The sequence below is a fragment of the Apaloderma vittatum genome, unplaced genomic scaffold (genome assembly GCF_000703405.1).
Source record: "Apaloderma vittatum isolate BGI_N311 unplaced genomic scaffold, ASM70340v1 scaffold15156, whole genome shotgun sequence".
Lineage (NCBI taxonomy): Eukaryota > Metazoa > Chordata > Aves > Trogoniformes > Trogonidae > Apaloderma > Apaloderma vittatum.
Window position 1 is genome coordinate 44,338 of NW_009720156.1, and position 27,686 is coordinate 72,023.

Genomic DNA, 27,686 nt, shown 5'->3' on the forward strand with positions numbered 1-27,686 from the left:
AGTGGCAGTGTACGCAAAATAAAAAAAAAGAAAACAAAGGAAAATTACTTTAACAATCTCACTTTTTTGTTTTTTTTTTTACACAAATACTGTTGTAAATATATTAAAAAAATCAGCATTCTATCTGGTAAACGTCACTTTTGCCCCTCTATAAAATTTTGAATTAAAAAAGTCCCAAGAACTCTTTTTTTAATTATTCTTCCCCTCCCCACCCACCCTTTATTCCTCTTTCTTCCACAAGAATAAATCCTGATGCAACTTTTTTTTTTTTTGCAAAGATTGTGGGAACTAACCCTTCCTTGTACCTAGATCCATAGGTTGCAACCTCTGATATCTTTGATTTTCCTCTGTGTTTCTCTTTGCCTTCTGTGAAAGTCCCTCTTGATTGTGCTGAAGCCCTGGGCTCAGCGAAGACACTGAATAAATTACAAAAAAAAGCCACCGTTGCTCGTTGTCTGAATCTTCTTGGTTTCTGCTGTAAGGTGGTGGTGGTAGGGGAAAAGCAGTGGGGAGGGTGCGCCAGAGAGCGTGGGATGGAGGAGAATCCGAGTGAGGAACCTCTGATTCTTTTTCCTCACCTTGCAGGGACTCCACACTACCCAAGCCACACTGCCTTGCACTCCCCTCAGCCCTTTTGTGTGTTTGTGGATGCGTGTGTGTGTGTTTGTGAGAAAGCAGACACGTGGTGGAAACCAGCAGGGCCTTGTTTCCTCTGGTTGCTGCTCAACCAGAAGCAAAATATTCCACAGTTCTAACTGGATACTGTGAAGTCCAAAAGCGGTCAGCATTGTGAGTTATGTCCATTGAAACACTGCGAGCGGTGTACTTATAACGACAGTAGGCCTTGTAGATTTGTAATATATTTTGTTTTGTTTCTTTCTTTTGTAGTGCTCTTCACAAGTGAGAAAAAAGATTTTTTTTTGTTTTTTTTGTTTTTCTGTCTGTTTTTTGATTTTTTTTTGTGTTTTTTTTTTTTTTTTGTAGTAAAGAAGGGTTGTATTTAGAGGCCAGTAGCTAGAGATCCAACCAGTGGAGCTCATGAAGCACTACCTGGCCTTAAGGCCACCATCCGAGGGAGGCTAGGAAAATTATTATTCACCCAGCCTCCGGAAATGTAATGTACCAGCAGGCAAAAAACAGTTCTTCATGTAGTACAAAAAACAACAAAATGAAACGAACCAAAAAAAAAGGAGGAAAATAAAGGTAAAAACGAAACAAAAATCATCTCTTAAATTCTAGTGCCATAGCTTTTTTGTCGTTTCTATTTTTTTTGTTGTTCATAACAAAGAGAGAGAGAGAGATTCTACTTATCCGTCTGACACATGCATCCTCATGTGGTCGTTGAAATGCTCGATTTGGTCAAACTTAGCTGGACAGACAGAGCAGACGTACGTGGTCCCCTCTGTGCAGGCCACCACCCCGGTAGGGACAGCCCTTGCGCCGGCGCCGGTGGCTCCAGGCGTGCCGTTGGTGGCACTGTGCAGAGCCACATGCCTCTCCAGCAGGGTCTTGTGGGAGAACTTCTTCTTGCAGATGTAGCACTCGTAGGACTTCTCCCCGCGGTGGAGGCGCATGTGCACATTAAGGGAGCTCTTCTGGGTGAAGCGCTTGTTGCAGATACTGCACTGGTACGCCCTCACGCCAGTGTGCGTCACCATGTGTTTGATTAGGTAATCCTTTAAAGAGAAGGAGCGCCAACAGATGCTGCATTGGTGGGGTTTCTCACCTGCCCATTACCAATGAGAGAGAAAGAAAGAAAAACAGACAAAAAAGAAAAAAAAAAGATGATAAAATTAAACTGGTTTGGTACAATTCCTTGCAATAAACTAATGGTAAGTCTTGTGGTGGGGGTCTTTGGAGAGATGCTCTGGCCAAGAAAGAGTAGCTCTGTTAATACATGTGTGTTGATGCACAACGATTTTTGCAACCGGAGGTTTCAAAATGCTGTACAAAGCACTCCCAATCAAGATACGGAAAAAAAGAAGCTCAGGAGATTCCTTCAATTTCACACAGTAGGCATTTGCAAAGGCAGAACTAGAGTTAAAAGGTCCTGGTGTCCACATCCAGCTTTAATGGCACAGCCTCTCCTGCTTATGCTCCTGCTTGCTCCTTGCACTCATTTCTAGACAAGTCTTAGTCATGTTACTCTACCTTTCAGTGCCTCCATCTCCCTGCTGGTATTCAATAAAAGCATGGACAAAGCTAGGGATTACTATATAGGTGACTCGTAACATGCCTGTTTTTGTCAAATTGCTTTACATTTCTCCAAAGAGGAATGCTAGAGATTGCCAAAGGAATCCAACACTTCACAAGAGGTTTACCTTTGTTGCCTCTTTTTCTGGCCAAATCCCATAGCTGAGGCATGGTTAAGAGTAAGTGAAAAGGGAACCTCACTACTTAGGATTGCCTAGGCCAGTTAGTACCAGGCAAAGGGCAACCTAACAGATAAACTTCCAGTGTAACAGACATGGAATTTAAATTATCTGACTGCCAATCAAATAAAACACCTTATCAGGTAAACTAGAAATACTTCAGGTGTGGCAATTCATCATCTCCAAAGCTGTCAGGGAGACAGACGGTACTACAGTTCTGTAACAATCAAGATGATCCTGTTTCACTGACTGAAAAACAATTTTCCTTCAGTCATTCCACAATTTCCCCTCTAGCAGAGATTTTTTTTTTTTTTTTCCTCCAGACATCTTGCTTTCTTCTCTTTACAATCTGTCTGGCACTGTTTTAAATCTTGAAAAGTCAATCTTCAGGGACCATCACACGCCTGTGGTAATATATCATTTACTCTTTGTATAGAGAGATTACAACACATTACTTATATTCAATTTTAAGAGGAGATAATTACTATGGTTTGGATGGGAAGGACCTACTTTTTTATCTCTCCTGAGTCTCTGTTTCTTTTTTTTTTCACAGTTTGCACATATGATGGTGACATCTGTGAATAAAATTCACACGCTGCTCTTCCTTGCACCAATGATGAGTTTGTCCTTACTTGGTGAAAGACACTTGGTCAAAACACAGTAAGTCCTTACTTTTCTGCTGGCTTTGCTGAACATAGTAGTAGACAGGTCAATATGCTTGTCACATGGTATGTGGAAAATGATAGTGTGTCAGTTATAATAATGTCTGATGAACTTACAAGAGACTGATTATATTTACAATGCTCATTTTTGCCTTCGGCAATATATGTCCCACAGTTTGTAATAAGCCGGTCTCCTCCGCTCTAGACCTTGTTAAAACTGTGTTATAAAAACACCCTAATTTTTTGCCTACATGTGCTTCTAAGATACATTGGATTCTGGCTTTCTAATCTTAACTTCAAAACCTTCCTGGGATTTCTTCTCTCCTAAGAATCTCAAAACTTTTTAGGTTTCCTTTTTTAATACACAAATATATGTGCTTCCCAAGTGAGTACTGTATATTCTTTATTCCCATGATTCTTCAACCTGAAGTCAGAGAAAGCTTTGCCTTTTGGTTGTCTGTTTCAAATTTGGCTAGGTTTAGACAGCACTATCAGATAGTTATCAAACATTAATCACAGCATGATATGTAGGAGAAGGCAATGATGGCTTACAAGGTGCAGGGACACTCATTCTAACACTGTATTTCCACAACATTGCATGTCTTGGAGAACACTAATGTGGGACACATTAAAGCCAGTCCGCAAGGAACATGGAAAAACATCCATCTCTAGTATGTCTGTGTCCATGTGAAAGAAGAAAGGGAGGTATGCTTCTATCACATGGAAAGCTACATCAGAGTGTATTTTTCAGAAGCATAAAAACACACAAAGATTGAGAGGCCTTTAGGTTGTTGGATTTCGGTTTTTGATTAGACTCCTCCATGGCCTCTCTTGTGAGCCCTCCGAAGAGCAAGACCAATTCAAACACTTGCATCTCCCAAATCTTCCTCTTTTTTCTTGGATCTTTTCCAGAGCCACTTAGCCTAGATCCTTTTAACAGGGCTGAGGAAAGTCACCTAGACATTGGGAACAACTGTCTCCTCTCAGTTTTCATAATGAACCTGTTCACGACTTGGCAAAGTAGCAGACATGCTTCCTCCGAGGCTCAATATGCAAATGTTATTCTCAGAAGGGTTTTCTGAAGCCCTGCCCTCTCTTGGTCAAGGGACAATTATTCTCCCAGACACTCCAGTAGCCAGTTTGTTCCTAAATGAACTTTGAAATCCTTTATCTACTCAAATCTTTCCTTGCTATCATAGTTCCTTATTTTGGGCATTCTCAGACCAACACAAAGAGAATCATAGAATCATTACAGTTGGAGAAGACCTCTAAGACCACCTAGTCCGACCGTCAACCCAATGTTACCATGACCACTAAACTACATGAATTCATTATTAGAGATGCCTATCAATTTCTCTGGTTGACTTTACATGCAATAGCTAGGAATATTTTAGTCAGGTCTTCCAATATTATTCTTTATCTGACTTCAAACACCAAATGCAGTGCATAGTTGTGGGAGGGGGAAATAATGTACCTAATCTCAGTGAGGTTATTTGCAAACAAGACTTCCAAGTTTTTAGAACAAGGATGCAGGCAGATATATTTGACTGGATTCTCTAAGAGATGTTTTACTGAATAACACAACACTATGTATATTGTATTTTAGCTACTCATCCAGAATAGAAAGATGAAGAACATAAACAGATGCAAAAGGTTAACTCAGGATTCAGGATTCTTAATCCTTACAATCATACATTTTGTACTAGCCTGAGAATTTGACCTTTTTGCATACGTACATGTCTGCCTTAGATGTCTAGAGGAATGTTTCATTTAAGTGATAATAATAGGTAAATGGCAGTTAAAAGTTTACATACTCATATGGAAGTGAAATCTATTGGATACAATGGGAGGCATGACTTAAATTCCTCCCATACCTTTCACAATTTCTCCAGGTTCTACTCCATGTATCCCAAACCAAGCATTTATTTTAAGAGCTGATGTTAACAAAACCACTGCTTAGTAAGAAAAATATTTACTCTTTCTCTAAACTAGAACTTCGCTCCAACGTCACAACGAGCTGAGGGCTAAAGCAAGCAAAATTTAGTCCTGAACGCAGGATAGCTTCTCCACATTTATCTTCTTACTTTGAAGTCTTGGAACTTGCCAAAGCTAGAAAAGGCAGTTTAGGCTCAGTAGTAAATACAGTTGCCTATATCTTCTCAAAAGACCATATACTGTAACAGTTGTGTTTTTAAACAAAAAGGGTGCTGATGTTTTGTTCTGCACATATTGTCTTCAGTTTTTGTCATTGAGTCCTATGTTTCTGTACCCACAGCTAGTGACTTACCAAGAGACAGGAGGTAACAGTGATCAGCTTCAGTGAAGCACAGAAAAACTTCCTGAAAAATCTCAAAATTTACTTTCATACAGGAATATGTGAGATTTAAAAAATATGTGGCAGTTGTGTGTAACACCTAGGCCTCGACCTACTGCAGCAACTCCATCAAGAATGAACTTGCCCTAACCTCACACCACTTGATCTTAAAACTCCTGTAGGCACAAGATGTATAGAGAGGGATGACCTTTCTCAGTAGACAAACTTTTTCTTTAATGACTTATTACAGCTTCCTCATGCCACTTTCACTTATTGCTGTCTGGTCAACAAATGCTTACCACTTCCTTGGATGGGAAATGTAATGGGAAAAGTAAGCTGGGAAAGCACTCAGCGACGCCAGCTACCTGGATAACCTCTCCCTCCCGTTTGGGCTGGGGAAACGGAATCTAAATCTGCGTTTCTCAAGGCCCTTCTCTGGCTTCAGGTATAAGCCAAAGGGACGTGCTCTTACCTGTGTGTACAAACATGTGCTTGACGTAGTTCTGTTTGGCGGTGAAAGTCTTGTTACAGAGAGTGCACTCGTAAGGCTTTTTTTCGCCTTGCCCACCTGCTGTGCTGTGGCCCGCAGATGGGGCCAAGGGCTGTGGGGCTGGCAGCTGGGCAGTAAAGGTTGACAGGCCAGGCTGGGACACTGTCACAAACTGTGTCTGTTGGCCAGCTAAAGGCTGGGGCAGGCTGAAGAGAAAAGGCTTAGGGCCGCTGCCAGCGGACTGTGTGGTGAAAAGGGCAGGCAGGTAGGTGTTGCCAGCTGTGCCAATGACCTGAGTATTGCTGGTCAGAGTCAGTGGCATCCTCAGATTGCTGGTGAGGGTTTCTGTCTGGCGTAAGTAGATCTGTGTGGTTGGCAATGGTTGGGCAACAGTTGTGTTGACAGAAGGCTGCAAAGCCCCCTTTTCGGTGCTGTTATTGACTGTGAGCACTTTGCTGTCCATTTCAACGTCATTGCTTCTCTCTGGTGAGGAAGAGTTGGCATCTACATGCTGCTGCTGCTGCTGCTGCTGCGGCTGAGTGCCATCAGCAGGGACGTCATTTTGATCTGCTTGAGAAGGTTCCTGCTGTCCATCCCGGCTCAGGCCAGCCATGAACTGCTGCTCCACAGAATCGGGCTCAGTGCCAATGGAGGAACTGACTCCCGAGTCAAAACTCTCCCCTTTGGGCTCACTCTCAGTGCCTTCTGCTTGGTCAGTATCCTCAGTGCATTCCTCAGACTCATTGCGCTCAAGGATCTGCACCCTCTGTTGGCCATAGTAGTCATAGTCATCCTCCATCTCCTGCTTAATATGGATGTTGCCCATCAGAGTTTGAATTCGGACAGGGCGCGGTTGCTTGCGGCAGTGTGTGGTCTCTGGAGTGGTGGAGAGGTACCGCTCCATCTGTTGTGACCGTTCATGGATCCGGGTAATCCAGCTGGGGTCTTCCATGTGATGGTCCCTGGGGAGCCCCAGGGCTGTTTCATGGTGGCTGACCACAGCTCCACTGTAAAAGGAGCGCTCCCCACTGCCATTTTGCATGGAACAGGCATAGAGGGCCGAATAGATCCTGTCCACGCTGTGCTGTGAATGGCTCTGCAGGTAGCCAGACTCTGTGTCGGTGCTCTGCCCCGAGGTGCCCGATTCGGGTGTTCCCCTGGGTGTCTCCTGGCCAGAATCCTGAATCACTGGGTAGACCTCTCCCACATTTTGTGAGACAATCCTTGTGCACTCATCAATCACAGTCTTGATCTGCAGGATGCTGGCAGCTGTGAGGATTTGGAGGGCCTCTGACTGTGAGACCCGCAGCACCCCGCTGTACATGAAGTCAATGAGCTTTTGCACTGACTGGACTGACACCACTGAGGGGATCTCGATGTCACTGTAGCCCAGCAGCAGCTTGTCCTGGAAGAAGGGGCTGCCAGCCGCCAGCACGCAACGGTGGGATGCTCCCGTGGATGCGGACCGTCACGTCACAGAAGTGGCCACGGTTGCGCTGCTCGTTGAGGGTCTCGAGCACAGAATTGCTGAAGTTGTGAAGGTTGATGCTATGAATGCGCTCTGTCATCCCCTTGCAACTGATGTTACCTGTAGCAAAGCAGATGACAAGGGAAAAAGAACAGATTGAGTCTTGTCCTCTGCAGAGCCAGAGTCGGGCATCAATGAAGGCGACTGCCAGTTGGGTAAACAAAACACATTACGCTGTAAAAAAACCATACCAAGGCACTGATAAGAAGACATCATCTCTGTAAGGCTATAAGTAAACTTTGCCAGTCATTTGCAGAAGCTCAAGTACTGAACTTTTGGACAAAACCAGACAAAGACAGGTGTTGCTGGGTCTAAATTCCAACCACATTCCTGGGCCTTGGACTCCCTATCAGTTTATCTGGCTTTAAAAACCCTAGAGCCAGCCAATTGTAAACACTGAGCACACGGATTAAAGCTGGATTTTAGGCTGTTGAGATGTGGACTTGCGCCAGAAAAGATCAAATTCTTACTTTAATGACTCTTTACACTAAGTTGTTCATGCAAAGAGCCTGCACGAAAATGTGATTTCTATCTAGATTGGTATTATAAGGAATTTGGATCCTCTGTTTTACTGTACAGTTACTTGTATAAAAAAACTGGCAGTCACTTTGTAAAATCCAAATCTGGTTCAAGATTTAGATGGTAAATGTTCCTAAAATCCCACACACAGTTTTGTCTGGGGTTGTGGTTTAGAACATTTGCTACCCAATAGTGACAAACAGTCCTCTGTAAGAACCCAAAGCAAAAAGTTAACATGAGCTGTCCCCTTCATTTTTAGCATATCCCAAGTTCTGACTGGCACCAGAATGTCATCATATAAAAACAAATGTTCTCCTGCTGTTATTTACTTGACAGAAACTGGAAAATTACAGACATTTACTCTGAGGAAGACTTTGTCTGAGTTTGGCTGAATAATCTAAATAGAGAACAGCTTAGAAAAGCACTAACTAATTCGGGTACAGAGCCAACATATCCTTCAAAATTAACTTTTACAAGTGACTAAAAAGTAACTTCTGAATCTTGTAATCCACTTTCCCCTATCTCCATCTTGCTTGCTTTGGTTTTGATGCTTTTTTGTTTCCTTTCCTGTTCTTCACTCATTTTTGCCTATTTAGATTTTGAGGGGCAGAAGCTATGGCTTCACCTTTCAACTGTGAAGAACCAACTGCCCTTTGAGTGGTAAACAAATACATCATTAGTAATGATTTCTTTCTCTTAGCATTTATAGTATATGCATCAGCTTGGTTCCCCAAAAAGTATGCAAAGAAAAGTAATGCAAAATCACCACCTGTATTACAAGCATCTTATCCGGAATATTCCTACCACAGTTACAACCTCTTGGCACAATTGCTTGCTAATGTGTGAGAATCCAAAAGTGAAATTTGGTAGAGTGAGTAAAGAGAACTGGCTTATTGTCACTGTCTGTTTTAACAGAAATATATACAGCAAATAAAAGGCATTGAAAGCAGTTTCATAGACATGCCTTGTAGCCCAACAATGCCCCTCTGCTCCAGCCTAAAGGGAGAAGGCAGTAGAACATCACTTACTGCAATCTGCAGGAAAATGTGGCATCCTCCCTGCTCATTTATCCTCCCTCCTCATTTATCCACTTCTGACACTTCAAGCATCCTCTATTCTGGTGGTTCAAAGAGAAACTACCTTGGATACAGGTGGTTATTTTAATTCTCTGAAGTAGCTGAATGATGAAAGGGAAGCACAAAGGTCAGGAACCAGAAACTCTGATGGGGCCAAGCTGTCTGAACAGGTTTGATGTTAACAGATGTAAACCAGCCAATATCAGAAGGGCACTAATTTCCATGTGAGGTTAGAGCACTGGGAGGATGCTCACATAGGAGAAACAAGGAGGTAACCACTAACAGTATTATGGAAGTTGTAAATTACATCCGTCTTGTTTATAAGCTCTGCCGGGAAACCTGTTTCCTCTTCTGATAAAAACTGATCATAGGACTGGAAAAGCATCTTGGAAACTGAGATTTTCCTTCAAGGGCACTGCAACTGTGATTACACAAAATAATGTAAAGAAGAGATGTATTTCCTCCTCCTTCCAGATACAGTCATTCTCCAAAGGCCTTCAGGGCAATTCCAGATGCTTTGCTTCCCATCATGGCAGATCACAGGAGAATTCAAAATGTATTTACATAAAAAGTCAGAATCCTTGATCTGAAAGGAAGAGAACTTGGTAAAAGCTTTGTACTGGTGGGGAAACAGAAGGGTTGAAAGTTAATGATAAACAGATGACACCTCTTTTCAAGATCTCCTGTAGGCCATGGCAAGTGATTGAATAGCTACTCATTTATCTGCATGTTCCTTTGAGCAGCTGCCTATCAGTATGCTAGAAATCTTTCCATCAATTGATCGTTACTTGGTTTGACCTTAGGGCTCCTTCTTCACGCAAATATGTCATTAAGATATGCTTCCAGAAGAGCCAAATGACCTCTAGTTTATGTTCTGCTTTGTCAAATGATGTGTTTGACAGCAAGAAGAAACATGCAGCATTCTAACTAAATAAACCAAAAATCCTGCCCTGCACATGCACAAGGTGGAATATTCCACATGTACCAAACAAATTTACTGTACTCCTCTGCACCTTGGAAGATAAAATGAATTCTGTGAGTGGAACTCTGACAAATGCATCCTCAGGATAACTCCTTTCTAGAAAGGTGTGATATGCACCATGAGACTTTGTGACTTCGTCGAAAGTGAATTCTGCCCCTTATCCACAAATCATGTACAGAAAGGAGGAAAGGCAAGGTTTACCTGCAAGTTTCAGCACCTTTTCTCAGGTTCTGGCTGTGGGAAGCAAGAGTTGTTTAGCCAACATGTATTTGGTCATTAGCCAACCGGATCAGAACAGTCAGCTGGGGTTAATCAAGGATAAAGAAAAGAGGCCTGTATGCATTTATGAGAGTGATGTGAATAGCTCTCCTATAGGGACTGACCTAGGATGCACCTTGAGGTAAAGGAACTGGTCTGAAAGTCATCCAAGTCATTTCATAAAAGGCATGGAGTATATTTTGGTTGCTATTGGTATAATAGTTTTCCCTTAAAAAAATCCTCATTTCTTCTTCAAATGAAATTGGAACATCCATGACTTCTTAAATGATCTCTAAGGTCCCTTCCAGTCTAGGTCATTCTATGATTTTATGATTCTTCAGCTGAGAAACATCTGAAATTCACTCCTTAAGGATAAAGCAAGAGGAATGGGTGGCAGAGAGACAACAGGTGGTAAAAAAAGCTTATACACATTTTATTCATTCTAGGCCACCTTTCTTGACATTTGATTCCCATAACCATACCTATCCAAAGTACAGACAACCAAATAATTTGCAAGGCTGTCAGAGATGCTACTACACAAACCACAGCAGTATAAAAGTGCAGCTTTAACAAGTTCTGGAGATTGCTCTATAGCAAAACCCGCTGTCCCATGCAGCTGCTCTCCCTCACTGTAGGAAATCATGTCCAGAGCCAAGAGTTGTGGTTGTCACTGTATGCTCTTCTAAGCTGAAAGTCCAAAGGCCATGCTCCCCTTAAAAGGTAGACTTGCCAACTCAGGTTTGATTCTGTAGTAAACGCCACATTCTCACAAAGACTACTAGAGCTTTGGACAAGCCAGAAAGCGTGTCAGCTCTTCGCAAGACCCAGCTACACACGCGCACACTCACCTACTCGTCACTGCACAGAATGCCTGGCTCAGGAAAAAGACTGCTGTCCCGGGCTCTTCTCAGGCCTGCCACTCTTTTAAACTCGAGACAGTGGGAACCTTTCTGTGAAATTCAAGTGGTCTTTGTTAAGTGCACACCGCCCCCCCCCCCTTTTTTCGTCCAGTAAACATGATGTAGAGATCCCAATGGAGTTATTCTGAGAAACTCCTGTAAAATGGTTTTGTCCCCTTTCTGTGAAGCAAGTTCTGATTGGAGGGTATTCACAAATCATATAGGAAAGAATGGGTGTGAAAATGCAAAGACCATTCTTACCCAGATGGGCAATGAATAGGCATTTGCCAGTTCAAAAAAAAAAAAAAAGGAAAGAAAAAAAAAAAAGCAGGGGAAAAAAAAGAAAATAAAAAAAGCCCAGACAACTGCACAGATTATGCACATTTGCAATCCTCCTGGGATGCAATTTGAAGCTGGCATGGCATAAAGGTGAAACATATTACTGTGCAACTTTGAAAAAAGCTCCGTTTTGCCCATATGCAAATGTACCGATTAAACTGTTAGGCTATTCACAGAAACATGCATGGAATTCATCCTCAACTAGCAAGAAGGAGCAAAACATGGATGGGAAAGGAAAAAACTTTTGTTGTGTAATACATGACTGAGTGCTTAGATTAGTGTTTCCGTGAATCTCCTCCACCTCTCCCGCTGACTTTTATGCTATGGGCATTCAAAAGAAATTAGATTTTATCATGACAATAACAATGACAACCTCTCCAAGTACAGTACCAGAGAGGAAGGCAAAGGCAGAAGGAAACAGCAGGCACTGGACTCCTGGAAGATGCTATAGAAAATGCGGAAGGGCAGCAGTGAGGTGTATCGTGCATGGCTTGAAGGCAGTTTCTATTTGTCAGAACTACCATATGTGGACCTACATAAACCTAGAAATGTATGGCTCACAAAGGTATTTTCTTTTGTTAGCCATAAACATAAAAAATAATCCCCGTAAACTCATAACGTATAGAGCTACAAAGACGTATGGAATACTGAAGACTGCAGGCCACCCACAAATGGCTACATTGTATATATTAAAATTTATTTAGCAAGGCTTTTCTTGTACAGCCACTAGATGTCTCTTTCTGCAAAGCTAATGTTTACAGCTTTAATGCTTGCATCTGAAAGGTACCACACAATTTGATTTTCTCTAGTGTCCTTAAAAATCACAGTATCTCAAAGCTCACTGCCCAGTAATGACTACCCTTTCCAGAAACACGGTGACGATAAAACCACTCCAGCTACTGTAACACAGCAGTAGCTCCATGCACAGCCTTCACCTGAAGCAAAACTGCCCAGGACACTGGAATCCAAGCTCTTTCTGGAAACTTACTGTGAAATCTTTCACAGGAATAACTAGCAGAGTGAACCCCAAAGGCTCTATCTTGCTTTCATACTTAGGGGACAAAGAGAATATGACATGCTCGAGAACTGGTAGGCTGGCTGAGACATAAATTGAGGTTTTGCTTCAATTTTCTGCAGTAGTATTTAGAAAATTGTTTGGCAACCCACCTCACTGATACTTAGACAAGAATGACTAGAACTCACTTGATACTGTTGCCTAGTTGTCTTCCTGACAAGCTTCTCCAGCCTGGCATTGAAAAGAATACACACTTCGAGAGAGAACAGAAAAGTTGGAGGTGTTCTATCTCATATAGAATATGGTATCTTTATATTCTTATCATCAAAATGACAAGTGACTCCCTAGGTGGGAGAGCACCCTGGGCTAAGACAAAGATGTGGAAGTTAGGATTGGTAGGCTTTCCACCTGCTTCTGGAGCTGTTTCTCTGTGTATCTGTAATCCAGCCACTAGTTCCTGGGAGCACCATAAACCTTAGTAAACCACTGCTGCTGCTGGAGACAAACATTATCAAATACTCCCTTCCTCTACTGCGTGTAGTCTTGGAAATTTCTAACCCTTGACCTCCACACCGAGTGCTGGATGACCACAGCCTCCTGGCTATATCAAAAGGACGGATTAGGTTCTTCGGATATTCATCTCATCTACTCCTTTTCCTTATGGTGGCAACAATTTACCTACACCATGTCTTCAGAAATTTGTCCAGTATGTTTGCAAAAACCAACAATGTAGAGGATTTCCACTCCCTCTCCAGACAGTCCACTATCTTTTTAGGAAGAAAGTTTTCCTTGTATTTAACTTTTAAACCAATTTTCCTTTTCTCTGGCAGATACAGAGAACTATTAAGCACTTTCCTCTTTATAGCACTCTCTCATATATTGAAAGGTGCCTCACTATTCTTCTTTAGACCTATCTTTACCAGAAAATACAAACACTGGTCTCCCAATCAACCTCACTGGTTATATCTACTCTTCTCATTCTTACCTTCTATCCAGTTTGCCCATTTTTCACTCAAAATGTAGTGTCCTAAAGCAGATTAAGTACTTTAGCTGAGCGAGGTGAACGGAACAGTTGCCCAAGACACTTTATTTTTTTTTTTAAAGACCTTACAGAATAGATAAAATCAAGGAAATGAAGCCATGTTATCTAATCAAAACTCTAAAGGATTTCCCTAGGAAAGGCATGTCTCAGTAAAAAACCTTTAATTTGAAACTAAAATCTCAGCTCTTCATAAACATGACAGCTCAGTGGAAATAGAGCACTTCCATCACAACATATGGAAGGTACTATAGCCCCACAGTTTCCATATAAGTTTTCTCATTTCCACACATTAGGGTCACCTGTTCCAAACTTAGCACCATAACCACGGTGTTTCCTTCAGCTCCAATGACCTGATTTATCCCTGGTGATGAAATTTTATTTTCTGTTGTTCTCAAGCTAATTACTCTAAAATAAAACTAGATTAACAGAGCAAAAAAAAAAAAAAAAATCTAGTGTCTCCATACACAAAAGTAGTCCTGCATCAGGTTCCAACTCCCTGGGAACAGATTTAGTGGAACAACATTTTTTCCACTCAAGAAGGTGACTTCAAATCCTGAAAACCTGGTAGTGGCTGACTTCTCAATATATACATATCTCAGTGATGCTAAAGAGGCTGAAGTAGCCAGTTCTACCCCGACTGATTCTTCTGGATATTTGGCCTCACTCTGAGCAGGGGCCTGCATGAGGAAAAGCTTGTATGGAGTTTCAGGAACGCAGAACATTTGTATCCTCAGCAGGAGATCTGACCACAGGCAGCCCTTGCTTTCTGTTGCTTTAAAGGTTTGCTGGAGTTTTCACCCAATCATCTGCTTGAACATCTTGAAAATCAGTATCTCCTTCTATAATATCTATCCAAAACAAACACCAGATGACACTACACGAATTGCCCTAACCCCACCAGATTGTTGTTAGAATCAAAATATGTAGCAGTCTACATTTAACAGGAAGTACTGTATTTTTACCAGCACAACATCTATTAATGTGTCAGTAATATACTACATGGAAGAAAGAATCACTGTGTTCTGAAAGCTGTCAAACTTCTCTAAACTTCATAGTCTAATAACTACGTTTATTTGAAAGACAGAAATGCTTGCACACACAAACACAACCTTATTCTCCAAGGAGCAAACATATCAAGAAGACAACTAACAAGAGTTTGCTTAAACTTTGTTCAGGAGACAGGCTTTTTCTGCAGACTAGAGAATGTTCAGCTAATTTCCTACAGACAATTTATTAATTAGCCTGTCCTTTTTAGCATCTACCTAACGATGACACATACATTTTACATAAAACTGAAGGCCAAGCCATAGGTGTTCTGCACATAAAATTGTTTCTATATACAGTGGGCATAAATCCCCAATCTCAAGCATAAAAGGCTGTATTTCAGCGTACTTGCTTGGGGAGCAGGCAGGGAACCACCTTCCTATGCTTTGGCTGAAAGACTGCGGGAGGAGTCCATTGGCACTAATTCTGTTGGCTCTACCATCTCAGGCAGCAAAGTCTGTGCCTCAGTTTGCCGCACATGTAGAACAAGGACAGCATCACGCACCCAATTCTGCAGAAGGACTGAAGGCCTTACTGAATCTTGACAAATTGTTTTGCATTCCTTGGATAAAGAACACTACAGAAAGACAAGAAATAACTCCACAGGTCTCTTCAAATTTTGTTCTCCAGGCTTACAAAAAATGAAGCTTTCCTCTCGTGCTGCTCTAGTGCCTTGATTCCTCTACACCTCTTTATGGTGAGCATTCTAAACACAACTGTAAAACACCAGGTAAAAACTAGCTCACACTCACATGGCACTCTGGTTGTACCATAGACAGAAATGTGTAAGAGCACCTCAGGCAGCAATGCAAGCAAGGATATCAACTTCTGGACACCCTAGAGGAGGCAATTGCTGTATGGCCCCTCGACAATGGAGGACCATCAGCTGTGTCATCAAGGACTATCAACCGTGGCAGGTACCCTGGAGAAATGCATAGATTAGCAGAGACTTAACAGATGCTAGATAAGAAGGACTCCACAAAGAAGAGAGACACCTCTCCATCAGCCACGAGGGATCACCAGAGACCACCTAAGACCTCCACGGAAGCCTTTCAGAGATCCAGGCTGCATGTGCAATAACTATGTATTTATGTAGTTATTATAGGATAATTAGCTCTTGGAAATCGAATGAGTATGTATAATCTTTCCAGAAAAACCGATGCCTATGTATGTAAGAGAGGGATATCAGTTTGGACCAGTGCCAGGTATGGCATGCATGATAGGTGGAATTATCCTCCATGCATCCGGGCTCCACAATAAAGAAATGCCTGCTTTCTAATGCTAAATTGAGTGTTAGAGAGGTCTTCATTGACCGGATTTCACTAATATGGTGACCAAAGGCTTTGAAGCCTTACAGCACATTCAGCTATTTTTAAGTTGAAGAAATACTTCATTTTTAGCCAGGGTATTTACTTTTCCCACTTTCACTCCAGTTTGTATTCTTGCTATTTTAGGAACTCTAAAGATACTTTAAAGGAGGTATACTCAAAAGCCATTTTTATTCTCACCACATATTTGGGGTCCAATCCAATATACCTCCCCTGTAAACACTGGCACACCTATAGAATCATTAAGGTTGGAAAAGACCTCTAAGATCATCAAGTCCAACCATCAAACACATACACACACTCTTGCTTCTCTCAGCTCTTGACTGCAGACTGTCTGCTGCCACAGCCATGCCATCATAACCCCAAACTTAGACAGTGACTACACGGATAGGGGATGCTTCTTTGGTACACCTCCAAGCAACACATATTATGTTAACAAAAGAACCGCTGAAGCTGTTGTCACAACTACATTAACGGGGATTTCAACAGGCTGGCCATATCATTACAATGGTGATAATTCCTGTGCCCCGGCCAGCTGTTACCTGTTCATGGTAGCAAAAGACAGGATCACCAAATAGAATTTAATACTCTTTTTAAAAAAATGTAAAAGGAGAAAACTTTGTACAACCGCCCTCTCCTAACTGGAAACAGAGAAAACAACGTGGCCACATGATGGCACCATTTCCTAGGAAGAGAAACGAGGCTGTGCTCATCCCTCCTTGAGTACCGAATATTCTCATGTTCTACACGAGACTTGTTTTCGATGGCGCTTGCTCGTTCCCTGAGAGCTCACGCACGATCCTGCCAAGCCCCAGCATGGTCCAACTGTTTTAACTGGCTATAAGTTTAAGGCAGTTTGACTCCTTAAAAATCTAAGTGCATCTATTGCTAGGTTTTCCTTCACAGTGCCCGATGCTGTTACTCAGGGCACACAGCGCTTGCGGACCTGTAGCAAGAGAGGCAACTGAACATGGGAGAGATGAGAAGGGCTGGTGAAGTTACTGTGTGAACAATCCCCACTCAAACGAAAAATACGAGGACGATTCTTCGGAAGGAGGGGGAACAAAAAAAAAGAGCAAATGTTTCGGAAAATGTAGGCAAAACAAGGTGATTTATTTTGCTTTTCTATGGCCCTGATTAAAAGCTAACTAAAGTCATTAAGAGTACCTTCACCTGCTTTAAGGGCCTTTGTTAAAATCCTAATACTGTATTTCAGATCGAATACCTGTAAGGAAAGTGAACAGGGATTGCTTCTGGCAATCTCACTGTGGTGAACTGTGCAAAGTTGGATCCTCTCTCAGAAGCCTTGTTTAGGGAGGAGAGGGGGCTGGGGCTGGAGGTGAGAGCTCAGTCGGGAGGAGGAATGAATTATAAGGGTAATAGCTGTAAATATATTAAAACATGTCTCCAAAAGAGACAATTGCTATTCCATGAACTCTTTCACGTTTGCCCTGTATTGTTAGGTTTTCTTCCCCCCAGGCAGAAAGACAAGGAGGAAAAGCTTATCAGTTTGAGTGTAGTTAAATACAGTAAGCCTGAAAGCCTGTGGGCTTTGGTTAAGGGAAAATATAGATTAAAACCTCTTAAGATAATTACCTGTTTAGAAGGTTTCTATTCAAGCTAGAATGCTCCACAGGGACTGTTCGTAGCAGTTAGGAAAAGGGTGCAGTCAGAAAGGGTGACTTTCGTGGGAGAGCTGCCGCCAGTGGAGCAGCACTGCTTATGCCCTCCGTGCTCCCAGAGAAAGGCCTTTCAATGCAGGAGATTTTGCTCCCAAACCTACTGGTTGGTGGGAGAAACAAGGAACGGACAAAAAAACTGCAAATGCCAGTCCTCGGGCCTGGGAAAAGGAGCCTTTTATCTCTTCCACTGCTTGTATCTCAGCCTTGAGTAGAGGAAAGCTATCACATGAAAACACTAGATTTTATTTGGTTATTTTTTCCATTAATTTTTAAAATCTATTAGTGAAAGGGCAATTGTTAACTAGTACAACTGGGTGCTTTGGTCAACATTTCAACTTAGAAATATTGTGAGACAGATATTCATACTTGGACTGTGGCTTCTTTATGTTGAATTTATGAGATGAGTGTAGAGGCCTGGTTGTAATTCAGATTTAACTATCCTTTGGAAACAGCACACACCCACATCAACAATGCCGAAGGCCACACGGAAAGTTTCTGTCCTCAGAGTGAGACCTCTGCAATCTCTGGGAGCAGACTTATTTCCAAAATCGATTACTTGGTTTTTATAGGAAGAGAAATGTAAAGTAGAATGCTTTAAACAAACAAATGAAGGCAATAAACAAAGAACATAGCATTCATGGGTGGCTTGATATCATCAGATGTATCTGTAGCATTAAATGCACATTGTCAGTTCTAATGTCTTCCCCCTCTCCCAGGGAAGAGACCTTGGAATTACATGTATACACAAGCATACAGACACTAATAGGTGATACTAATACGGTGTATGAAAGTTATTTCTCAGGTCAGCCTTCGGGCATATTCTACCCTCTACTCAGACAAAAACATTCAAGATAGCATCTGGGAGTTTTACTTCAAATACAGGGAATATGCCCCGCTTTGCAATGCTGCATAGGATGAAAGCATAAGGTATTTTTGTTAAAGTTGACATGGTTGCACACAGAGACATGAAGTTGTGGGGAGAAGTCCCTTGCTCTGTTTTTATTTCCTCTATCCTACCCCTTTTCACACAAAAATTGCCACTTTGTGGTTTTTTTCTGTGTGTAGCATCAATAAATTACACGTTATCACTCCTATCATCTAGTTATAAAGAGCCTTTCAAGATTTTTAATAGATGCACAATATTGCTACGCTTACATTTTGACTGGTTAAGAACTCAAAAATAGCTGTTGTGAGATTACTCTTAATTTATACTACCTCTCTCTTGTGGGCTTTCAAGAAGCAGCATTTCATCACATGTCACAGACTGATACAGAGCATATATTGTGCATCCCAGCCGGGCAGAGATCCTTACAGTGTTTAACACAACAAAGCTGGGATGAGTAGAGGTTCTAGGATTTGTTTACCCTTTTTTCATAGGCACAGTTAATTCCTCAAGGAGCTATTTGAGCTGACAGATTAACTGGAGATCTTGAATCCTCTTTGTATTCCATTTCCTGAGTGCTAGATATGTAAGACTAGATCTTATGTTATTTTAGCCTTGTAAATGATTCCATGGACGATGAAAAGATGCACAGAAAACAGAAGTGAAAACATGGTGCAATGGCATTCCCTCTAGAAAAAAGTAATAATTGGCATCCTCAGGAACCCAAAAGCACAGTGCCAGCCAGAACACGTCGCTGTGGTGCGTCATGTACCTGGCTATGAGGCAAATCCTTGATGCAAATGAAGGAGTTTCGTGGTACTTCGATGGTTTACAACTGACTTTCACCTATGGGGTAGATCAAACACCGCATGTCTTGTGGAAATACAGAGATTTTACCCCACAACATCCCCTGGCACGCTTTATAAACATTAGTAGGCGGTATTAAACAGTACCTTGGTTTTGTGTTTCAGGTTGTCTCCAAGAACCCTTACTTCAAAAACATTTTCAATGAAAGAGCTCTCTTTGTTCAGCAGAGAACAATAAGATAATTGTTTTGATTTACTCTCATCCGAATACTGCTCTAGACCCACCTTGTTTTAAGTTATTGAGTGGGATCACAGCTCAAAGATTACGTGGGTACTCTACCTTAAAGCAAGAGAAATGAGGAGAAAGTGATCACGGAAGCTTAGATGGAAAGACCAAAAAGCTCCAATGCTGGGCAGATCACAGTGGTGAAAGGGAACAGGTGACCAAGTCTATTCTTACATCCGTAACTTTGGAGTTGCAGAGTAGTAACAAACCAGGCAACTAATGCACCACTCTGCTCCTTCATGTATGAAAGGTCTCTCCCCACAGCACACAAAGGACTAACCAAAAGAGAGGTAAGCACTAAGCTTCGTGGGATTTTAGCAACACACATAGGGTAAAACGAGATGTAGATGTAGCTGCTTTAGCTTCCTTCAAGTAAGAGTCACCTGTCAAGCTCTGGAAAATCGTTTATGTTTGACTGCTACAGAAAGTGTCCCTCTGCAGACTGTATTAGGGAAATAGTACATTTGGTTTAGTCTTCTAACCCAGTTAGGACAGAGGAGATGACAGCAGTAACATGCGTGGTTAAGACATGAAACAGCAATGACTGGCATGATTGTGTTTGACATCCTTCAAGCAGATCATATAAAGTGGCAGTTTTGGTATCTGCAAGTTTAGGAGGAATAACTATTAAAAGGAAAAAAAAGAAAAGGAAGTTAGTCAGAAAGAGTCTGAAAGGAAAAGATAAGGAATTAAGAATCTGTAAGATCAGCAGGGAGGTGGCCTTAACAATACTTTATTAGAGTCTATATGCATATTCAAGGACAACACCAAAAAATAAACCAGTGGAAAACACTACAATAGTTAAATAACAAGGTATAAGAGTTCATTAAAGCTGAAAATGTATCCTTCCAAACATGGAAATCATGCACAAGTGACATGAATAGAACTGAGCATAAACTGCAGCAGACTAGATGTAGACCAAAGATTAGGTAGGGTGAAGAGAAAATTTAAATTAAAAAACTCACTAAAGGTATAAAGACAAACACTGTAATAAAACATTATTTAAACATATCAGACAGAGAAAGCTCACAGGACAATGACTGTGACCTGAGAAGTGCTGTAGATTATGTGGATCGATAGATTAAGTAGACAAGTAGTAGACTCACTGGGTTAGTTACACTGCTGATCTATGAAAGCAGTAAAGGGGTTATAGAAATTCTGCAATGAAATTGACATTATTGCTTTAATTTTCAGAACGGAGAATGATGGACGAAGGTAAGCTAGCTCAAGGAGGAGAAGAGGAAAGCACTGTTCTAGGAACTGTTATTAAAAAAACACCAACAAACAACATACACAAAATAAACTCAAACAAACAAAACCCCAAACAACAAAAGAGTACTAGAACATGATAACACATTGAACAGTGATAGATAGTTGTACAGTATTCATCAGTCACTCATTAAATAAGTGAAGCAGTTGAAACACTCATTCAATATATAAAGAAAGGATTTGCTAGAAGACTCAAAGTGCGGCAATAAAAATCCATTTGGGGCAGCAAACTCAGAAGACAGGCAAACTCAGAAACAGACTGCAGATTATCTTACTGGACAGTTACAGTATGTCTTAGCAGCTGTAGCATGACTTACAAACAGAAATATCACAGTACTATCAACTCAGTCACCTCAAAATCTTAAGAATGGATGCTATGAAACTGCAAAGAGCAATAAGACTTCCTATCCTTTTCCTTGGTACTTGGAAAGAATAGGGTCACTGGGGACATATCTTCATGCTCTTCCCTGAAATCATGAAAGCTAGGAACTTGCATGTCCGTTCTAAAGCAAGGCTGAAGTTATGCCTGTTATCACCAAGAGTTCTCTAAATGGAGAGCAGTAAGGAAAGCGCTGAACACCACAAGAATTGACAACCCAGCATCAAGCCAGTATTACAGGGTCATCGAGTAAGACAATCAACATTTTGGATAATTAGACAAATTTTCAAAAGCATCTATGTGTTATAAATGTGCTTTATGCATCAGTGAAATTTAGGCTCCGAAGTCACACAGTTACTTCTGAAAACATACCGACTGACTTCATAACTGAAGTAGCATATGCTATTAGTCATTTCTCATGAGAAGAAAAGCCCAAGAGACCAACCTGACAAAACTCACTTACTGTACTGATTAGGAATATAGAGACCAGTTCCTATCAGTAGTACAGCATTTTACACCGTCAATCCTTCAGTGTATTGTGATGACGTTTTCAACAGAGGCAGATTACGGTTTTACATACTTCTGTCTCTACACAAGTCAAGCAACATATATCTGCTTCTACGAAAACACAAGTCATTCCTAGCTGGTATTTCTTTGATAGTCTTACATACAGAAATATAAACCTACAGGACATAGGAACCACTTGCAACTATTAAAATGAGAAGCATTTACTAAACAAAATTTCAAATGATCTGCAAGACGAATGTATAATCAAGTGTAGTAACATCAGTACTGAGAACTATGGATGTCCTTGCTTTCAGTTAAGCTTGCTACAGAAAAGGCCTGTAACACTATTATTGTATCATCCAAAATAGATATCTAAACATACATCATCTCTTAGGTCACCAAAAACAACCTAAAAATATTTAGCATGAGCTAACACATACCATACATATATTAGCAAAAATACAGATGAAATTACTGTTGATGTACTGCCTGTCTCCAAAAACCAGGCAGAACCCGGGCCTCCCTCCTCCCTTCTGAAAGTGGAGATCACTTGGAAGCTCCAGAGCAGTTCCTAGGGAGTCACAGCTACAAATTTCTAGAGGCAGAGGGAAGACCATAAGGGCATATAACTGTTCTCTTCCTGCCAGAGAACCTCAAAGAGAAACACAGGAAACCTAAACCAGAAAGACGAGGCCAAACCACCCTCAGATCCATGTAGCCTCTATATGAGCCCCAGGCAAATCTAAGTTGTCGATTCATAGCAAGGGAATGGTGGGTCCCTCCAGCTGCTGAAGAAAATGAAAAGCCAGTTTCCACATCCACTCTCAACGCTCTGTGGAGGTCAGAAACCCCGTGAGGTTCCCTCTCTGCCTTTCCCCATTGTGCTGGAAGGCTATTAAGATTCAAAAATCAGAACTTAGAAGGAGAAAAATAAAACAGACTGCCTCTAAGTTTCCATCCTGTGAAAGCTAAAAAATGCTGGAATTTGACCAAGTCAGCCACGTCACTTGAGTACGTACGGACAAAGGGTTCAGATGTGGTCCATCGCTGACAGTGTTTATAAAGTGCATTCTATTTAACGCATAAAACCTCCCTGGTCCCTTGCTAAAACATAACTTTATAAAGTCCTCCCCCATCTCAGTGTTTTGCCAATGATGGTTTCATGGATTTTTCAAAAATCATCCATGCCTCACTTTTCTTTTCAACTTTCATTCCCTACCAGAATCTCAAGTCTGCAAGAATTTTGTGTTTTCAAAAATCATAAAAAAATGCTTCAGCAGTTTTTCCAGCGATTGTCCAACCTGCTTCTCAGTCCCATGGAAATTCTTTGCAAAGATGTTGCTTTTCCCTTGTCTGGAACAAATTCCTTCACAGATGGACCATCCGATGTCTAAGAATAACTCTTTTAACTATCAATAGAGACAAAGAGATTCAGTTGCACTGTTCCCGTGGGATTCCTTTGAGTTTGGACACATCTGTTAGGATGCATACATCAGAGTCTCAATGAAGTTTTTGTCTGATTGTATCTCTGAGAACTCGTGAAAGTTTCTGCCAAAATGATCTTATCTCTTGGCACTTGCTAAACATATATATAGATGCTTTCTGAAGGGCTCCTTAAGTAAGTGGCCTAAACAGACCAGATCAGTTTAAACACAGCCAAGCCCTGATGACTTCCTTCCCTCTCAGCAAAATCTTGAAGCTTTACCTGAGGCAGCTCAGCCTTCAAACTAGGACCCTACCAACTTTGGGCATTCTCCAGCTGTAAGCAAGAAAGGATCTGGAAAACTGCAAACAGCACCAATCTCATACGCTTTCCTTCGCTTCTTTGTAACCAGCTTTTGAGAACCTGCACCTCCATGCTCATCCTTGTAGCTTTTTGCAAAAAAACCCGGTCTTCTGGGCAAGTAGCTATAACTGTTTGTGACAGCTGAGTAGCTAGAGGTATAACACATTTGGAGCTCTGTCAGCTCACTCTGACTTAATTTGAAATTAATTCAAAGTGGTGCTTTCTATCTTCCAAGACCTACATGAAAACAGTTACCTCAGGAAGCCCCTCTTCTTCTAATTTGTCTCTCCAGATGCACTGTGTGAGCTAACACTTCTCAAGACTAAACAAGATGGGAACTGGACACAATGCATTCTAGGTTTTGGATTTTGTTTCAAGGATTCATGTCTGCCGGAAATGCACCGTAATGTTCAAATCCAGAAATCTAGGAGGCAATCCTACATGGGTCAAAAGTAATGGGAATAAGTGGCACCAGAAACAGTGTAGAATGTATTACACTATAGAATTAAGCCTTAAATTAAGTTGTGCATCACATATCATAGAATCATAGAATCACAGAATGGCCTAGGCTGGAAGGGACCTTAGAGATCATTTAATCCAACCTCCCTGTCATGGGCAGGGACGTCTCTCAACTAGATCAGGCAACACATGGGGACTTTACCCGAATATTTTTGGTAAATACTCATTTCGCAAAGACTGGCATTCAGACTGCTGCTTAGGCTTTCTTCACCTCTGCCTTTTACAGCTGAGGAGCAGGTGGCCATCACAGAATTTTTATTTCCTGTGCCTGGAAAAAGTATTTTGATCTGAATCATTCCAAAAGCACCCTGATTTTTTAAAGTAGACTGGCTTCTGAATATTTCTCATAATAAATATGTGGTGTTGTTTTCTGCCAAGCACTGGTGACTGTGCATGCAAAATGGTCAGTGAAGATTTCAAACTGATTTGAATAGGCGGCCCATAAAATCCAAGTCTTTTTTCCAGATACACAAATGAAGGCTTACGGAACCATCTGTACATCAGTGCATTTTTCCAAGAATTGATATACCCTACCATGCTGACTCTTTATGGGTGTTTCTGATATTTACAGTGAAAATTCTTCTCAAACTTCCTGTTTAATCCTGATTTTTAAGTATCTTTAAATTATTTACCATCCACTTGAAAACTACGCATCAGAATGAAGAATGAAAACGAAATATAATCTGCCCAGTTGTGGGGGTAGAAGGCAGTATGGTGGTCTTGGTAAGGAAAGAGAAGCAACGTTGTAGTGTCTTGAAGGAAGACAGAAGAATGGGAAGTGCTGCTGGCCCAAAGAAGTAAAGCATCACCACAGGTCCAAAAATTGAGGGAAAAAAAGACATGGCAATGCAGGTCTGTGAGGAGGTGAAGGGAAGGGCAAAGGGAGGGATCCAAGGGTGAGGGGAAAGAAGCAGCACAAAAGGCAGGGGAGGCAGAGCTAATGAGAAAGACTTTGTAAAGACAGGGATTCCCATTTTTAAATGTTGGGAGCCCAAGACACTAATACCTTGGGTCAATGAACGTATCCCAGCACTAAGAATTAAGGCAATATTAAAAAAAAATACCACATAACATGGGAGATAGCTATAGTAAATATGCAGTCAACTGTTCATCACACCTTGGTTTTAGTTCATGTGAGAAACTGACATTGCTATTTTGCAAGGGCCTGCCAAACATTAATTACCCACTGAACAAATTACCCCCGAACAAACACAGCCTGATAAAGATTGTAACCCATCATAAATAAGAGGAGTTTTTCCATTGGTTTCAAAGCACATGGAGTCAACTAACAAAAATAACAGCACAAGATATGTTATAATTTCTTGAATTTTTGCAGGACTCTAAATGTGTTTCGGGAACTAAATTTCAACAGTTCCTGCAATAGGACAATATTAATGCTGGAAATATTATTAAACTTGTTTTCTGAAAAAAACCCCACCCCTAACAACAAAACTTCAGTGTGAATAGAGCATCTAACTTGGGTTTGCAGTTTATTCGTATTGGTGTTTTGGAGATATTAAAAAATTTGGGGTCTAAAAGACTCTGTCCACAGAACAGGTAGAGCATGAAGAGCTGCAGGCTCCACCTCCCCCTGCTGCTCTCTGCCAATATTCCTCACCCCTGAACTTGGCCACCTCAGAAAGCAAAAGCAGGAGTTCATTCTCCAAGTTCCCTACAATCCCTGCTGGCCTCTGTCCTAAGGTTGCTTTCATGGGTTTCCATTTGTACTGTCAAAAAACATCAGTGTGAGGTTTCAAATCCCATTTACTGATGAACTCTTTTATCTTTGTGAATGGGATAAAGAGATTCTTTGTTTGAAAATAGGGATTATTTTTTTCTTGTTGTTCTGCTCATTTTTTGCATCTTTTCACAAGCTTTTTGTTTTCAGAAAACATTACAAGACAAAACTGTACCCCAGTTTTAACAAAAAGCCTGACATCTCCAATTCAAAGAGAATTCTTGTATATACTAAATTGCATGCTGCCTGCTGTTCAACTGTTTCACATCTCTTTCTTCTCCCCAGATCACCAGGTGAGATTTAGGAAAGTATCCCCAATGTTTACCAGCTCTATTAAAATCAAGATCTCCAGAAGAAGCCTATAATAAATGAAGTCAGAAGCCAACAGGAATGAATTGCAGCTAAAGTGATTTTGATAGTGATGATCCCTACCTGGCTGCTTCCAAGCTTGGCCCCAAGGCAGGATTTTTAAATTAGAAAAAGAAAAGGATACACATACTTTTTAATCTGATTTTTTTTTATTGTCATGCCCTGATTTTTTTTATAGACCTTTGCAAAGCCTGGTTGGCTTCTGAGCTCTTGAAACCTGGTGTCATCAGCCTTCTTTTTCCTTTTCCCCCCTTGAAAATTTTACAACACCCTAAAACCACCATAGAATAGGTAAACTATATATTCTAAAACTAGTGACTGATGAGGTTCACATCACCCTTCACATTCTTCCCCAAGAGACTTCCAGACAGGAACTACTGTGAAATGACAATGTTTTGAAGAGCTGACAGTGTAAGTTCTGACTTTCCAAAATCCAGTTTTAATCATTCCCTCCCTTATTTCTGTATTTTTTTGGCAAAATGTAAAAGAACATTTTTTAAAAGGTCAGTTAACCCATCCTGAGTAATCTGAAAGTGAACACACTCAAAACAAGGGCCCTAAATTGGTACAACCACACAGGTCTACACAGATTTTCCAGGCTCTAACAGATTCATCCTCTCCACAAAACTTTCTCCCTTTCTCTGTGGAAATCCTTTACAATGCTAGGTGTCGGAAACAGACACTTTTTTCTCCCATTGCAATACAGCACAGGCTGAAAATCCTCAGTCAATAAACATGCTTGGGTAACAAGAAGCATGTGACTACCCGGAGAGGAGTAACTACAGCTCTAGTAGGGAAGAGACACGCTTGAGGGGTCTTCCCTTTTTAATTTGGAAGAAGCAGCAACCTGACCCAACAACACGCTCTCAGCTTCCTCTGGCTGACTGCATTATCACAGCCTTAACACAAAATGCTCTGTTTCAGCGGTAATTCCCAAAGAAGGCAAAAGGTAAGCCCTGAGGAAGTCCTGCTCATGCCATGATGGAAAGAGCATCCAACTGGAAAACCTGGTCCACAGTAAGCAGTGTGTTTTGAAGAACCCTGGCGCAACCCAGCAGCGTGTTGGTGTACTCACAATCAGATGACCCTGTGTGTGCGTGCAGGTTTGTTGGTGAATGTGGTGAGTCGATGAGGGCCGGGCTCAGAAACGGAACAGCTTCAAGGTTCAGGCAGGGAAGGCCCGGCTTGGCGCTGCATGCACCCGTCTGAGTAATCTCATTCTCCTCAGACGCCTTCTGGTTTTCAGCTGTCTTGGGTTTCTTCCTGAAAATAAACAAAGAGACCTTTGAAGAGACTGACTGCATATTTGGGAAAAGGCATTTTTAGAATCTGTTAAAGATAACTTTCTTCCCTCCCCTGCCCCCACTCCTCTCTTTTCCCATACAGGGAAGGAGGCAAAAAAGACTTTCCTCCATGCTGCTTGTTTGGAAACAAGCTGCTCCTTGTTTTGACTCTGATGCAATGACCCTGAGACTGTGTTATAGCAAACAGGCCAAGCACGAAGCTCCTCATTCTGCCCCTACTGATGACATATAAAATGAAACTTGTCCCAGTGGCTTAGACAGTCAGAGCTCCATTTGACAAATATTAACCA

General features: G+C 41.4%; 1 protein-coding gene across 1 annotated transcript; it reads right to left on the minus strand.

Annotated features, from left to right (window-relative positions):
* Positions 1–567: 567 nt before the first annotated feature.
* LOC104275079 (zinc finger and BTB domain-containing protein 20-like) lies at positions 568–27,396 on the minus strand. Its single transcript, XM_009870926.1, is given in 4 exon segments — positions 568–1,726; positions 5,821–7,286; positions 7,288–7,426; positions 27,168–27,396. Coding segments are annotated over 4 exon segments (2,253 nt in total). The 3' UTR covers positions 568–1,307.
* Positions 27,397–27,686: the final 290 nt, after the last annotated feature.